The sequence below is a fragment of the Miscanthus floridulus genome, chromosome 12, assembly GCF_019320115.1.
Source record: "Miscanthus floridulus cultivar M001 chromosome 12, ASM1932011v1, whole genome shotgun sequence".
Lineage (NCBI taxonomy): Eukaryota > Viridiplantae > Streptophyta > Magnoliopsida > Poales > Poaceae > Miscanthus > Miscanthus floridulus.
This window is the reverse complement of record NC_089591.1, coordinates 1,776,527-1,791,773: the sequence shown is the minus strand read 5'-3', so window position 1 is coordinate 1,791,773 and position 15,247 is coordinate 1,776,527. Positions and strand designations below refer to the sequence as shown.

The following is a 15,247-nucleotide window of genomic DNA, read 5'->3' as shown; positions in this document are numbered from 1 at the left end:
CCTCGCCCTCAGGGTTGGAGACGGCAGCGCCCGTACAACGCTGCTGGAGAAGTCGCCTCGGCCTCGGGCAACGGGACTTCGCCGTCGTCTCACGAGACGACGCCGACCCGTCTCCTCGTATCGGTGGGGTGCTTTTTGTAAAATATACATCATAGAGACGGCTTTTGAAAAGCCGTTGTACATGCCCTGATGATTTGTTTAGTTTTCTCGTCGCGTCGCCATTTGGATTTGGGGGACGGAGATGAACAAGCTACATTGTGACATTTGGAGAGACGATGCGCAGCAGTCACCGCGAGTATAATATTGTCCCATTCGTTCATCTCATCTACTCAGTATTTGTTATTATTGCATTGGATATAGACAACGTTTTGTCATATCATAAATTAAGTAAATGTCAGAAAACTAATCTGGTATTTTGCAGAAGTGTGGAACAGAGTTAAATTTCTTCTTATTGTGATATTTTATTCAAAATCACTCCGTTGTCGTCGCCTAAAAAAATTGTTTTTTCATCGCGCCTGGCGGGTTATAGCGGCGGCGCCCTCTCCCTCTCTTCTTCCCCAACTATGGCGAGCTTAGAAGAGAAGGGCTCGCGGGGGGAAGGTCGGCCAAATGGTAGGGATGGAGTGATGAGGACATCGCCAAGATGGAGTCGAGGACGACTCCAATTCGAGAAGGGGAGGATGATGAGGACATCGTCACGCTGGACACATCGACGCCATGGTCTTCCCCAAGTTGCAATTCGTTTCCAACTCAGCTGCCACGTCGTCCTCAGATTCAGCAGACACGTCGTCACTGTTTCGGTCATAACTTCCTCATACGACATCGAAACGGGTCGTTCTTGGATGCGTTGGAAAGGGGACGACGATGCCGTCGTTTTGGATCTGGTCCCAGCTCCAGAAGGTCCGTGGATCATTCTGTGTGACCACGGCAAGGTGCTGCGTCACCTATTTGGGCCAACTTGGCCATGTATCGTGTCGGGCCTTAAGCCCAAGTTGTGGGCGCCCAACCCCTGGCCGTCCCCAACCCTAGGTCGAGTCTTAGACTATAAACACAGCCGCCGCCGCTGCTACACAATTGGGTTTTGTTTAGAGTTTAGTTTTCCATCGAGAAACTGAATCGTTCATTGTAACTGTGGTGACAAATCCTTTTACAGTGATCCAGGGCCCCGTTCTTGATCTCCTCCACTGTGTCGATTAGTCCTTTGGAACCGAGTTCTTGAACCCTCTATTGATATTCGCGTCATTCATATTTGCAATTTCAGATTGCGTGTTTTACCTTCTTGTTTGTGCTCTTCGATTTGCTTGCAGGAAAAGCCTTCTTGGCGAGGTCAATCAAGTTGTGCTTGGTTGATAACCAACGGAGCAGTGGTGTAACGGTTGCAGGGTTCGAATCGTGTCTGATTTGAAGCCGGATCGCCAACGTCGAGATCTCCACAAATCGAACTTACCGGCTACCTCTCGGAAGATCGGGCCTGTACTCATCAATTGGTATCAGATATTTCAGGTTTACCGCGAGGTATAATCTCGTTTGCCTTAGATTCATATTTGTTCATTACCTAGAGTCCACAAAAAGCCTAAAAATATTTCAATTTCCGTTGTCCTATCGCCCTTTGTGCCTTTGCAATTTCGTTTCAGATTCGTGTTGTTGAGTTTGTGTCCGTGGTCGAGTCTTGTTGCTGGTTTAGGATTGTGTTCGTGGTCGTAGTTCAACCGCCCGTTGCTGTGATTTTGTTTTCCGCCGCTATCCCATCCACCGTTCCCAAACAACAAGTCGAAGCCACCACATTACTCGACTTGCCCCGCTAGCCGCCTTGTGTAACTTCTCGCCGCCGCACAAACCCTAGATAGGTTGTCAGCCGCTCTTATTTTGCCTGCATCGCAGCCCTCCTTACATCATCAGGCGAATACCTACTGCTGTGATCGGTGTTAGAGTTTAGGGACGCTTTGCCCTAACTGCCGCCGCCGTGTTGTGCCTCCCGGAAAACATACCTTGAGATACCTTCGGTAAAACAGGCATAACTTTTTGCTCGTTTATCAGAAAAATCTGAAATTTTTTGTGCAGCTTCTTGACACCATTTGGACCCGACCCAAACTCGGCTTCGCCCTGTTTGGTTTCATCAGAATTGCCAAAAAAATTCGGGAAAATATAGAAAAAAAATTGTCAAAGTTTTTGCACGCTTTTCAGAGAACATGCTGAATTTCTGTAGACCACATCCCACCTCAGTTGTAGGTGCCAATTTTTGTGGTTGCATCTTTTGTGATCCTTGTTCAGAGAAAAGTATAAAAAATAGTAAAAAAAAGTTTGTTTCCTACTAGTGCCTTTTGGAAAAATCCGGGAAAAATTCAGGAAAAAGGAGAAATCCGGGCTATTTGCTTGTTCTGTGAGTTCTTTCGATCGTCCTTTGTTTTCACCTTGTTGCGCTACGTCTTGACACGTCTTAGCCAGCACCTGTGATTTGTACTTTGGATCCAGATTGAACAATCGCTACTCTGCACTCGTTAATTGCTAATCCTTGCTGTCATATTGTGTGCCTACCCATAGCTCCACATATTCTTCTGTCAGCACAGGTTCATCTTGCAACTGTTACCCACGCTCAACAACAGATTGCTTCGCCACTTTGGTTTTGCTCCTGTTTGGCGTTGGTAAGAATACAGGCAAGACGGTGGTAAGCCACTTGTGATTTTGCATTCCACTTTCACCACCACCACTTGTTTTTTTTTAGTTGATAGGGATAATACTTTGGTGTTGTCTTTTTCTATCTTCTAACCATGGCAGGAACTCCGACAGACTTCAATGAGTGCGTGTCTAAGGGAGAGCTTGCAACGTTCATGACTGAACAACGCAATCTTATGACCGAGCTGACGCGCAACGTGAACAATCTGGTCACCCGCATTGAACAGCTTGAGCAACGCCCTCCACCTTATCGTGCTGATGATGAAGATGCTGGTGATGAAGATGCGTATGCTGACGGTGGTGCCCGTCGCCGCCTCAACTTCAATCGTCGCGGTATGGCAGGTAATAATCATGGTAATAATGATCCTTTTACTAAAATTAAATTTAGTCTACCACCTTTTGCTGGTAATGTTGATCCAGAGACATATTTAGATTGGAAGCTTGCTGTTCAACAAAAATTTGATTCTCATAATATTCCTGCTGAGCATAGAGTTAGACTTGCTACTAGTGAGTTTACTAATTTTGCTTTGTTCTGATGGAGTGATCTTTGCAATGCCAATAATGCAGCTGCTGTGCCTCAAACTTGGAATGTTTTAAAGCAACGTATGAAATCTCGTTTTGTTCCTCCTTATTACCAACATGATTTACGTTTGAAACTACAAACTTTAAAACAAGGTGATAAAGGAGTAGAAGCATACTATCAAGAATTGCTTATTGATTTAGCACGTTGTGGTATAAATGAAGATGATGATGATGCTAGTGCTAGATTTTTTGGTGGTTTAAACCATGATATACAAAACATACTTGATTACAAAGAATGGCGTAATTTTTCCCAATTGTATCATCTTGCTATTAAGGCCGAACGAGAAGTACAGGGACGCAAACAACACCAGCCTTTCAGGTCTAACAATGGGAGGAATTTTCAGCAGCGTTCCGAGCCGGAGACGCCCAAGCTTCCTGTTGCACCACAGCCATCTACACCTCCATTTTCTTCCGGGGTAAGTAAATTGTCTAATGTGCAGTTTCCACAGCTGAAGAAAGGTGTCACTCCGGGTGCTTCTACTAGCTCCTCTTCGTCCAGCTCTAAAATCATTTGCCACCGATGCAAAGGCATGGGACATGTCATGAAGGAATGCCCCAGTCGTCGCGCTTTCATTGCTACCGAGGATGGATATGTAAGTGCTAGTGATGTTGAAGATGATTTAGCCCTTGCTGCTAACATTGATGCAGATCCCACCGAGGGCGATCATGACAAGGAGGCCATCACCATTGACTCCGTGGCTGCTGCCACGGACTACCCTAGCCTTCTTGTACAGCGTGTGTTGAGTACACGTGTGGGTCATGAAGAAGAGATGAAGATCCAACGCCACAATTTGTTCCACATGTATCTCATTGTGCAGGGTTGTCGTGTTCTCACTATCATTGATAGCGGGAGTTGCAACAACTTGGTGAGTTCAGATTTGGTTTACAAGCTTGGCTTGACCACACGACAACATTCGTATCCATATAAACTTCAATGGTTCAATAATAGTGGTAAGACTAAGGTAACTAAATCAGCACGCATTAGCTTTTTCGCAGGCTCTTATCATGATACTGCTGATTTTGATGTTGTCTCTATACAAGCTTGTTCCATTTTGTTAGGTCGCCCATGGGAATTTGATAATGATGCTTTACACCATGGTAGAACTAATACATACACTATCATACATAAGGACAAGAAAATTACATTGCTGCCTTTGTCTCCTACGGATATTATTAAATATGCTAATAAGATCAAAAATAAACCTCCAACAGACATTGCTAAAAATAATGGGATTAAGTTAAAAGGAGGTACTTTTCTTGCTACAACTCCTGCTACTGCTGAGTTATGTGATAATCCTGATGCACCATGTTATACTATGTTTTGTCAACCTTTTATGTCTGGTGCATTGCCTGCTGTCACTAACCTTTTGCAGGAGTTCGCTGATGATGGGATGGAGTCGAGGACGACTCCAATTCTACAAGGAGGGGATGATGAGGACATCGCCAAGATGGAGTCGAGGACGACTCCAATTCTAGAAGGGGAGGATGATGAGGACATCGCCACGTTGGACACATCGACGCCATGGTCTTCCCCAAGTTGCAATTCGTTTCCAACTCAGCTGCCACGTCGTCCTCGGATTCAGCAGACACGTCGTCACTGTTTTGGTCATAACTTCCTCATACGACATCGAAACGGGCCGTTCTTGGATGCGTTGGAAAAGGGACGACGATGCCGTCGTTTTGGATCTGGTCCCAGCTCTAGAAGGTCCATGGATCATTCTGTGTGACCACGGCAAGGTGCTGCATCACCTATTTGGGCCAACTTGGCCATGTATCGTGTCGGGCCTTAAGCCCAAGTTGTGGGCGCCCAACCCCTAGCCGTCCCCAACCCTAGGTCGAGTCTTAGACTATAAACACAGCCGCCGCCGCTGCTACACAATTGGGTTTTGTTTAGAGTTTAGTTTTCCATCGAGAAACTGAATCGTTCATTGTAACTGTGGTGACAAATCCTTTTACAGTGATCCAGGGCCCCCGTTCTTGATCTCCTCCACTGTGTCGATTAGTCCTTTGGAACCGAGTTCTTGAACCCTCTATTGATATTCGCATCATTCATATTTGTAATTTCAGATTGCGTGTTTTACCTTCTTGCTTGTGCTCTTCGATTTGCTTGCAGGAAAAGCCTTCTTGGCGAGGTCAATCAAGTTGTGCTTGGTTGATAACCAACGGAGCAGTGGTGTAACGGTTGCAGGGTTCGAATCGTGTCTGATTTGAAGCCGGATCGCCAACGTCGAGATCTCCACAAATCGAACTTACCGGCTACCTCTCGGAAGATCGGGCCTGTACTCATCATGGAGGCAGGGCGGCTTAGGATCCTAGCGACGCGGAGGCAGCTGGGGCAGTTCGGAGTGGGTCCGTCCATGGCCAGAGCTCACCGCAGAAGGAGGGGGAGGGGAAGAAGGCGGCTGCCGCGAGCGCGCTAGGGTTTCATTGGAGCTCTGGCAAAACCCTAGCGCGCCGTGGTGGGGCTGTGGCCAGTGCCGGGGGCGAGGACGTGGAGGAGGGCAGGCAGTGATGGGTGCGAGGAGGAAGAAGGCAAAGGTGGGGCACAGAGGTTGAAGATGACTGACAGCATCAATCACTTGCCGCCCATACATACCCTATTTTATTTCCTACTAGTGCAATTTATTTTGGTGAAATAGTTCCCTAAAATCCTGAACTTGTTTTCCAAGTTCAAAAATATTAAATTGTACTTTTATTGGACCCACGTGCGCAGTCGTAGAAAGTTCCGCCTGCATCCCTCCGTTCACCCGCACACGTCCTTCTTCCTCGCCTCACGTGCCTTCTCTTCTTCCTCCCGTGCTCCCTTGCCGCCTCCTCACCCACCCAGCTTCGCGCGACGTATACATCGCCTCTCCCGCCACCCTTGACTAAGGCCAACCCTAACTTGAGCTTCTCCTCCAGATCTAGTGTTCATCTTCTCGTGACCCCTTCCTCACCCACCGACGCTCCTCCCCTGCCGCCTCTGGCCAGGGCCGCCTCGCCGCTAACTGCGCCGCCCACCCTATCAGTCCCAAGCGGATACCCCCTAGCTTCCACAGTCCGCTTACCGAGGAAGAGATGCGGGAGGACCCAGGGCTAGAGCAAGTTGGGTTGGGGTATAGAGCCGTAAGCGCGGTGGGGGTGACAGAGGATGTGCTCGTACGATTCATAGTTGGGTATGATATTCTTGTGGATTGTTGGGAACGTCCTCTATATTCAAAATATGCCTTTCTAGGAGCATTACGATCTGCAGCTCGCAGGCAGGGGGCCCCACTACTTCTTCATTCGGGGGGGTTAGCCTCATGACTTCCCACTGGGCGAGGGGTGCACCTAACCCACCTACTCACTCATCAATTACGGTGTTCAGCTGACTTGCACAGAAAGACCCCTATTGTTTAGTAATTTGGCGCCCCATCTTTTGATTGACTGTTGTCAACTAATCTTTTCAATGTTCGATTCTACTCTATGTTAGAACATTTCATTGAATGCTATTTCGATCTAAGTGGTCCTATTCTCTGTCCCATGCTAGGAAGCATTACTCCTCTTTTCATTCCAAATTTTTTAATAAGACCGATATGATTGATTGGTCTGTGTGTTTCTCTTATTACTTTTTTTGTATCCCCTTGTTCCTCGGATACAATTCGATCCTTCTACGGCCAATTCTCAATTTGTGGAAAGCCTTCGATGGCCTTATTCTTTATTTCATCTTCCACCCCAAAAAACAACTATGTAAAAACTTTCCCTTGCACTGGTGACCCACAAAAGAAAGGCATACAAAGAACTCTTACCTCATAGCGTAGATCCTCGAAATCCTACACTCCCATGAGGAATGAATGCGACACCCTATAAAAAGAGTCCAGATAGAACGATTCTTTCTTACCTAAAGTCCCACTTGCTGACCTGCTTCCCTAAGGGAATAGAGTGACATGCACGAACTCATTGAACTACTCTTTCTCACTCCGTATTCTGAAACGGTTCACTCACTACTTCCTTGTTTGTTGGAAACGAACGAGTTCAGAAAGAAAAGGTAAGTCCTTGACCGTAATTCTTCCCATATAGAGAGATAAAGAAGATGCCTCTATACATATTCTGGTACGTTATTTGAATCCTTTCGATGCAGGAACCATAGCTCAGACTGATGATCCCTCTCTCTCTCCTTAGGTCACCCAAGGTAGAAAAAATGCCCCAAAGCCGAGAGTTTGATCCAAGTACTAACCTGCCAATCAAGTAGAAAACTTTCTAAGTGGTTCACAAGTGAAAAGGAGTTTTTGGTAATTGGACATGTTGTGCTTGACCACCCAGGATGAGTAGCAGGCTTAGCTATCGAAGTGATAGGCCCGTAGACCATTTTCTCTTTCTTTCTTGGAATAGCTAGCTAGAATCAGTTAGCGATGATTGGTATTTTCAAGTTTCCGCTTCGAGTTAGTCGATCTTTCCCAAGAAAAGCTAGAGGGAGACATTTCGAAAGGTCTTTCTTTGAAGCCAGGACAAGGCCCATGAGATTCATTAAGTAAGTAGTGGGGCAGCCTTCTTTCTCATAAGCGTATCTTCTCCCACCCAGCTCGATTCAGTTAAAGCCCACCTTCTTTTTGTAGGATTTCTATTTGTTTCGGTTAGATCTGGCTCGATCCCTTGAATCCACTTATCGCAAGATAGGCATGCAGGAGACCTGCGCTATGCAAGCCGTTTTTTTCGCAAGGTACGAGGAGAAGTATGACGGCTTGAATTGGCGGTACTAGTTCTCGAAAAGAAAAAGGCTCATCCAGCGAATTGCGCTTGGCGCCCCCAGATTGGACACAAACCAAATCAATGTTGATTTCTAGTCGTCTATTTTCATATTATATTGATTTGAATCGTGTAAAGCTAATATCCGCAATTGACTCTATCTATAATGAAGAATGGAAGGTGAGGGGAGTACTTCCTTTCAGGATGGAATATTTGCCTTTGCGGGATTGGATTAGTTTGCTCGTTGAAATGCCATAAAGCGCGAACCAACATCAGTGATACGAAAACCAAAATCAGAATGAGGAAGAAAAAGATATCGTGATGTAAGTCAACTTCCCCGCTGCCCGCATACAGATTTGGACGCCCACCGCCCATAGCCCCACCGCGGGCGATAGGGTCTCGTCGAAGCTCCGCAGGCGTGAGATACTGTTCAAAAAAGTTGGGAGGATATATAGGCCCTGTTCGCTTCACTGAAAAACCATGGCTGAAAGTACTATTCGTTGACTTGTTGTGAGAGAAAAATACTGTTCATTCGCTAAAATAGTACGGCTCATAAGACAAGCGAACAGGGCCATAATCCGTGGACATTTGTGAAATAGTTCCCTAAAATCTTGAACTTGTTTTTCCTAGGCCAAAGATATTAAATTCGATTCAGAATTTATTTGTGGAGTCCACCCTAATCTGCCAATTGTTTATCCAAGTGAGTGAATGAATAAATTACTGAGCCTAGCTTTATCCCCCCATGCATGCATCAAGATTCACGGGCATCGATCTGGCATGACAGCTTGGAAATAATCCAAGTATTCCCAGCTGATTACCTCAAAGACAGCACTCAGATTCTTCGGTTGGGAATTTTGGACATGATCGCTACTGCATCTTTGTCCGTCCTAGTAAATCCCATTCGCTAATTCTCCGGAATACAAGACGAGCCAGCTAATTGTATATTTAGGAGACATTGTCATTACTCATTAGTGAGAGATAGCTAGCTAGCTAGAGTAACCTTTATGCAAGCAATGCAAGCTGAGGTTGCATTGACAACATGCATGATGTGCCCTACGCTACCTCGAGTCCAAAATTGATGCCGTCTCACCTCGCGTACATATTGATAGCTATGGTGCTTAATTGGGGCTATTACCGCCCGTAATATGTATAGCTGAGACTTTGACAAATACTTGACAAAAGAAGAAACTAACTGAAGCTCATTGTAAAAGAAAAGTGGTGCATATATATAAATATATAAAGGTACTATATAAAATTTGCATATAGAACGTAAACATTGGCGTCAGCCGGTTGTTACAGTTTTCTAATAGATCCGCCAGTGCTATAAAGTTTGCTAAGCTAATCTCTAATGGTTTATACCCTTTGCTATATATTGCTCGCTAGACGGTGACTCTTCATGTAGCTCGAGGTCATCGAGTTCATTTGTCATTCACCAACAGGACATGTAGCCTGATTTTGCTCCGGATTTCACGTACGCTGTGGAGCACAGCAAAAACATAGATGGATACTCCTACAACACACCCTCTCATCTGCGAACAAGAAGCCAGCAGCAGACGTGACATGAGCAATTTTGGAGGCGTCCGTGCATTCATCGTGGTCTCCGGCACATGCATCGATACTCCGCCTCCGCCTCCGCCTCCGCCTCCGTGGAGACACCAAAAAAGTCCAAACACAACACATCATGCCTAATGGGCGAATGCCGATGGTAGATAGGGCCTCCATCTTCGCTTTGTTTGGTTGTGATGTGTTCAATCTTCAGGCTCCAGCTAAAATCATCCCTACGGGTTTTTTTTTCGAATTATACGTGTACTGACCCAAACGCTCAACACGCACACACACACACTCACCCCTATCAACAAACCAACGCTCTCAGATCTTGGTCCGCTGGAAATTAGAAAGCAGAGGTTTGAATTTAATCCACTATTTTCAGGGACGAGGCTAACCAGATCAGATCGAGACGGGGCCAAATGGCAGTGCAAAAGTCAACAAAAGACACAAGAACAGACATGGATGGAGTGGCCCACTCTCACGAGATGCCTACCTGCATGATTGAAGCGATACTGAACATCCGTTGCGTTCCTTTCAGCGTTTGCGTGGCAGCGCCGGCCTTCCACCATTCTTTCCTCACCACAAGCGTCAATCACTTTCGAATTCATTCAGTCCCAGTTCAGTTCAGCAGACGGACACACATATCATATGCACGCCGGCTGCAGCAAGACAAGATTTGGATACAAAATTACAAAATGCTTTCAAACTCTATCTCATATATTCTATAAAAATAACATCCCCTGCCGCCCGGGAACCTAGCAACCCCTTAAAATTTAGCAGACTGCCTGCCTGCCTGCAAAGCTTTCTGATTTCTCTGAAGTAATCAAAGTACGCCGGCCAGCCACGGCACCCAGTTGACTCAGAATCGATTCAATGACTGGTTCCATGTCAAACATAGTCTCTGCTCCATCTCAGTAACCAGCCACAAGACTGGCATTCAGTTTCCTGAACTCATGCCGCCATTTTAACTTCCTCTCCTCTGTTTCAGAGGAACCACAGCGACACAAAATCCAGGGGAATTTGTCACAGGCCACCAGCAGAAATTTTGTCGACTACTATAACTTTGTGCTCAGCTTTTCAGAAATATCCCATGGTTCACATTCATGATTCATATATATGTACAGTTACCATGCCAAAGATGTTAATGTGCTGAGGGGCACATACATTGATACATAACTCTGTGGATCCTGATCAAAATGTGTAGTGTTTTTCTTTTTCTGATGAAATGCAAGAGCGTGGAAGAGACAAATCCCCAGGTTCCCTCGAAGACGCTAGCCTCATCATAACCTATGAAGAGAGTTCAGATATCTGTTGTTAATGCACAAGGTCTAACATATGCGGAAAGTCAAAACTGACACTAATTAAAATTCTCTTTGGCCTGCATGTTAAAAATTCAAGCGCAAGCTACACTAGACTCAGTGAAATATTACAGCCACCTTCCATTAAAAAAGGGCAGCCCCAGTGCACGTAGCTCCCGCTTGCGCAGGGTCAGGGGAAGGGTCCGACCACTTGGGTCTTTTGTACGCAACCTTTCCCTGCATTTCTACAAGAGGCTGTTTCCAAGACTTGAACCCATGGTCACAAGGCAGCAGCTTTACCACTGCGCCAAGGCTCCCCTTCTACAGCCACCTTTCATTCATAGCATTAATAAAGTCAGGGCCTGCATACCATACCATCTAGTCAACTAAATGGCTACAAGCATAAGTTCAATAAGTCAACAAAAGGACAAAATACATCCCACTCCACATCCTTATCTTATGCTGCTACCACAAGAAAAACAGTATTTCTTCATTTTGCTTGTGACTTGGACTTTCTTTCATGTGATCCAACCATGAACACAAAAGCCACAGGACCATAAAAGTGGAAGCTTTCACTAGCAGTAAATGACTTGCCTGGCAGATGGCTCACTTAACTACAACAAGCTTACAAGTGACAAAATTGGTACTCAATTTTCAATATACAAAGACAGTTTGGTGCTACTAGAGAATAACTGCAACCAGTCATGTCAAACAAAAATGAAGTTCCTTCAGGAGAGCCACTAACGGTTCACTAACTCTAGCAGATATAACTCCGGGGGAAGAAATACAGAATAACAATTTCTAAAATCTATGATTAATCTCAGAAATTTGACATGCCATGCCCTAAGATTTACCTTAAGGAAGAAAACAGCCTGTGGACTGCTTCAAATATTTCATCTGCAGTGCCCGTGGCATTTATCTGCAAGCAATTGAACAATTTTAATATTAGAAATCCTAGATCCTTGAGTTGACATACAGTGGAAAACGTTCTATTAAATATATCCCATTGTAGCAATTAACCACTTAATGCATGTAAGCCATGTTCCGGATGATCATAATATAGCTGCCCATCTAATATCAAACCAACCATTAGATTTTAATTATCTCCCACAAAAGATAGGATGTAGGGATTATACAGTAATAATAAGCTAAACAAGGAAACTGCATCATATCTGTTTATCTTTGAGTTTTGACAAATGCCACCATTTATACTTTGCTAATCAAATTCTTCTTGAACTTGAATGCGCGAATTGAGATTAGACAAGTTCAGGGATACAAGTGGATGTTTTATAGTAAGACAAAGAAGCTTTATCATTCAACTTAGCGGCAAAAGTTAGCAACTGTCATACGTCTAATGAGAGGCCGTCAACCTATAGCTAATGGGCCAAGCGAGGCCCAGAGAGGGGCGCTGGCCGGCCTCAACAGATTCCAGCGCGCCCTAAGGGGGCCGCGCGCGCCAGGAGGAGGGGCGCCGTCGCCCAAGCTGCCGTTGTCATCCGGAAGAGATTAGATTAGGAGGTTTACCATATTAGAGTTTGGTTTGTTAAGGAAAGGAGAATCCAATCTATAAGGATATCTCCTATAGCTTGCTTGGAATACAAGTCCACTAGGGACTATAAATACAGGGAGGATGTAATCAATCCAATCAAGCAATAGAAGAGCAATTGCTCCTTCCTCTACCTCTCCCTCTCTCTGTGCCCGTCGCCCCCGTCTCCCTGCGCCGTCTCCCACCCACGCCACCAACCCTAGCCGCTAGCCCCTCTCCACCACAGCCGCCAACCCCCTCCCCCAGGAGGACTCTTACAGCAACACAATGTAACAGAAAGATACAGAGTTTGTCCTGCTCAGATAGTTGTAAGCAAAATATAACTGTTTACTTACCTTGTGAACTTTTCCCCTTGAAGAGTAGTACTCAACGACAGGAATATTCAAACTTTCAAACACTTTTAGACGCTTCTTGATTGTCTCAATGTTATCATCAACTCTCCCCTAAAAGGCACATGAGAAAATGATAAAATAACAGGAAAAAAAGGAGAAAGGGGTCAAGATAACTTAAGAGTAAACTTCAGTAGATTGTGATAGCTATTATTGGATTTTTAATCTTCCAGTTGTACTTTTGAGAGCCCCCAATGCACAATCCTACCTGTACTTTAGCAATCATCAATATGCAATTTAGTTTATGCGCCTTAGATTACTGAATAAAGAAGTTGGTTTTTCTTTTCTTATATTACATGAATAGAAGTCTATTCCAAAGTCTAAACAAGGGAATGTGATTCACTGCTTACACTATACTGTAGGAAAGTCCTATTTTCTTTGAGTAAATATCAATCTGGCACTAAACCTGGTTACTAACCTGGTTACGGCCTAGAAGGCGTTTAACCATCTCATCCTCAGGACAGTCAAAGAAGATCACGATGTCTGGTTCTGTTCCAACCTGAAATATTTAGGTAAGTAATAGATTGATATTTCAGAACAGGCATCATGGAGTATTCATTAAGATTACTACTATGGAGGAAAACAGTAAGCACAGTTCAGTTGACCTTCTAGTCTTCTTAATAACTGATTTCAACAGCACAAATTGATGTTAGTCCTCTAACAGAGTGGATCATCCTCAAAGTGATTCATTCGATTGTAATCATCCACTTACTGCATATGACTTACTAGTAACTAGTAGTAATAGAAATCTAGGCTGGCATGCATACTAATGCAAAACAGTAAAAAAAAATTGTCTGCTTAAATAATACTGATGTCAAAATGTCGTGTGCTTAAATGATAAAAAACAGTAAGAAAGGTTCATCCATGTGCAGTATTATCAAACAAAATTCAGCCAGAAGTGAAGAACCATGTGGGGCTTGTGTTTGATAACCAACAAGGTAAGTTAATAGGGAATCCTCAACTATCAATGCAATGTAGTGGTGAAAATCAAATTGAGAACTTACAATTTTTTCGAAGGCGATTCTGTTTTCCTCACACCTTGGGAAGCCGTCAATAAGAACCCTTTTAGCATTTTTCGTTTCCATCGCTTTTCTTATGAGTTCCACAGTTATATCAGACGGTACAATCCTCCCTTCCTTTATGATGTCTAGGATCAACTCCCTGAAGTGCAACGATGAAGCAACAATGCACTGAAACCCTTCGCACAGGGAGGGCACAATCAAAAGATTAACAGGAGATCATACAACAAGATGGTAATACCCTTTCTCACTGCCAGATGCTATTTCGTGCCGGAGAAGATCGCCAGCGCTCAAATGGGCAAATCCAAAATCCGAAGCAATCTTGGTGCACTGTGTTCCTTTGCCACTCCCAGGACCCCCTACAGGCACGAATTGATTGATAAATGATGTGACCACAAAGCATTGAATCACCTTGAAATAGCATGGATTGACATTCGGTAAGAATTCTGCTCAGTAAATGATTATGTGGGTGGGTTTTACGCTCTGTATGACTGGGGCAAAAGTGAAGGTAAAGTAGTGGCCGGAGTATATGCTCCATCTTATAGAAAAAGGAAAAGGGAAGGTTTATACCTAAGACAAAAGCAATAAAGGGCTTCTGGGTATCGCCACCATCACTTCCCTGGGGACAGAACAGAAGAGATTCCACCAGTGAATCCGTTACTCACGCGAGGAGCAGGTGCTTCTGCTGCTGCTGCTGCTGCAGGTGGCAATGCAAGCTTTTCTGTGTTTGGGACTTGGGAGCAAACAAACTTACAGCTTGGGACGTGAAGAGCCTGGCAAGACGATTGAGAGCCAGAGGTTCCTGGCAGCACAGATCCGAAGATCATAAGGGTCGTGGGAAAAGGGAGGGTGAGGTGCGCACGAGGCGGTCGACGGAATGCGCGAGGAGCGGGAGGAGGAAGCCTACCTCGCTGGGGAGAAGGTGGTGTCGGAGACGCTGGCAGGAAGAGGCGGCCGTGGAGGAGGAAGCAGGTTGGGATCGGAGAAGGAGGGCGCCCACTCGCCTCCGCCACATCTCGTCGCCGGCACACGCTAGCGGATCGTCCTCTCCTCTTTCCTCCCCGCCGTCTCTCCTTTCGCCACTCTTGCTTCCCTGAGATGAGAAGCAGAAGCTCCGTGGTTTTCCAGGCCCACGGTTGTGCGCGGCCCATCATGCCGTCCACTGCGCGGCCTCCCACTGGCTCTTGTCGGGCCCTGGGACGGCAATTATTTCCCGATCGAGCGACACATACTCGAAAGCTCACGGATAATTATTTTGTTTAAAATTTTCAAAATATAAAATGCCCAAAGTATTACCAGATATTATCTGACTAATATCAAAATTAGTATCGAATACATGAAATATTTATTTATTTTAATTAATTAATTGACCAAGGATACTGAATCCACCTCAAGGTCTTAATTGTATCCATTAGCAGCTAATAGTTAGCTGGCTAATAATTCATAGCTAATATTATTTGTTATTAGCTAGTTTGATCTAATTATTGA

At 44.9% G+C, this 15,247-nt stretch overlaps 1 protein-coding gene across 3 annotated transcripts; it reads right to left on the bottom strand.

Annotated features, from left to right (window-relative positions):
• Window positions 1-9,819: 9,819 nt before the first annotated feature.
• Window positions 9,820-14,894, bottom strand: LOC136496518 (UMP-CMP kinase 2-like). Of its 3 annotated transcripts, none has more exons than XR_010769069.1 (10): window positions 14,667-14,892; window positions 14,514-14,561; window positions 14,330-14,378; window positions 14,001-14,118; window positions 13,745-13,901; window positions 13,159-13,239; window positions 12,687-12,794; window positions 11,660-11,724; window positions 10,672-10,794; window positions 9,820-10,166 (listed from the first exon to the last, which is right to left on the bottom strand). XR_010769069.1 is itself a non-coding variant. In XM_066492217.1 (9 exons), the coding sequence occupies exons 1-9, from the start codon at window positions 14,772-14,774 to the stop codon at window positions 10,788-10,790; spliced, it is 741 nt and encodes a 246-aa protein (XP_066348314.1). In that variant the 5' UTR covers window positions 14,775-14,892; the 3' UTR covers window positions 10,173-10,787. The 3 variants fall into 3 exon arrangements, 1 of the variants encoding a protein (XP_066348314.1); XR_010769070.1 differs by lacking the exon at window positions 9,820-10,166 and adding an exon at window positions 10,944-11,167 and having other exon boundaries at window positions 10,173-10,794; window positions 14,667-14,894; XM_066492217.1 differs by lacking the exon at window positions 9,820-10,166 and having other exon boundaries at window positions 10,173-10,794.
• Between the last annotated feature and the right edge of the window lie 353 nt (window positions 14,895-15,247).

What these genes read in the sequence shown, in the direction of transcription:
- LOC136496518 (XM_066492217.1), bottom strand. Translation starts at nt 14,774, where the DNA reads ATGTGGCGGAGGCGAGTGGGCGCCCTCCTTCTCCGATCCCAACCTGCT. An exon ending in CTTTATTGCTTTTGTCTTAG is followed by an intron (nt 14,119 to 14,329) that starts GTATAAACCTTC and finishes TCGTGCCTGTAG; the next exon opens with GGGGTCCTGGGAGTGGCAAA. An exon ending in GAATCGCCTTCGAAAAAATT is followed by an intron (nt 13,240 to 13,744) that starts GTAAGTTCTCAA and finishes TAAATATTTCAG; the next exon opens with GTTGGAACAGAACCAGACAT.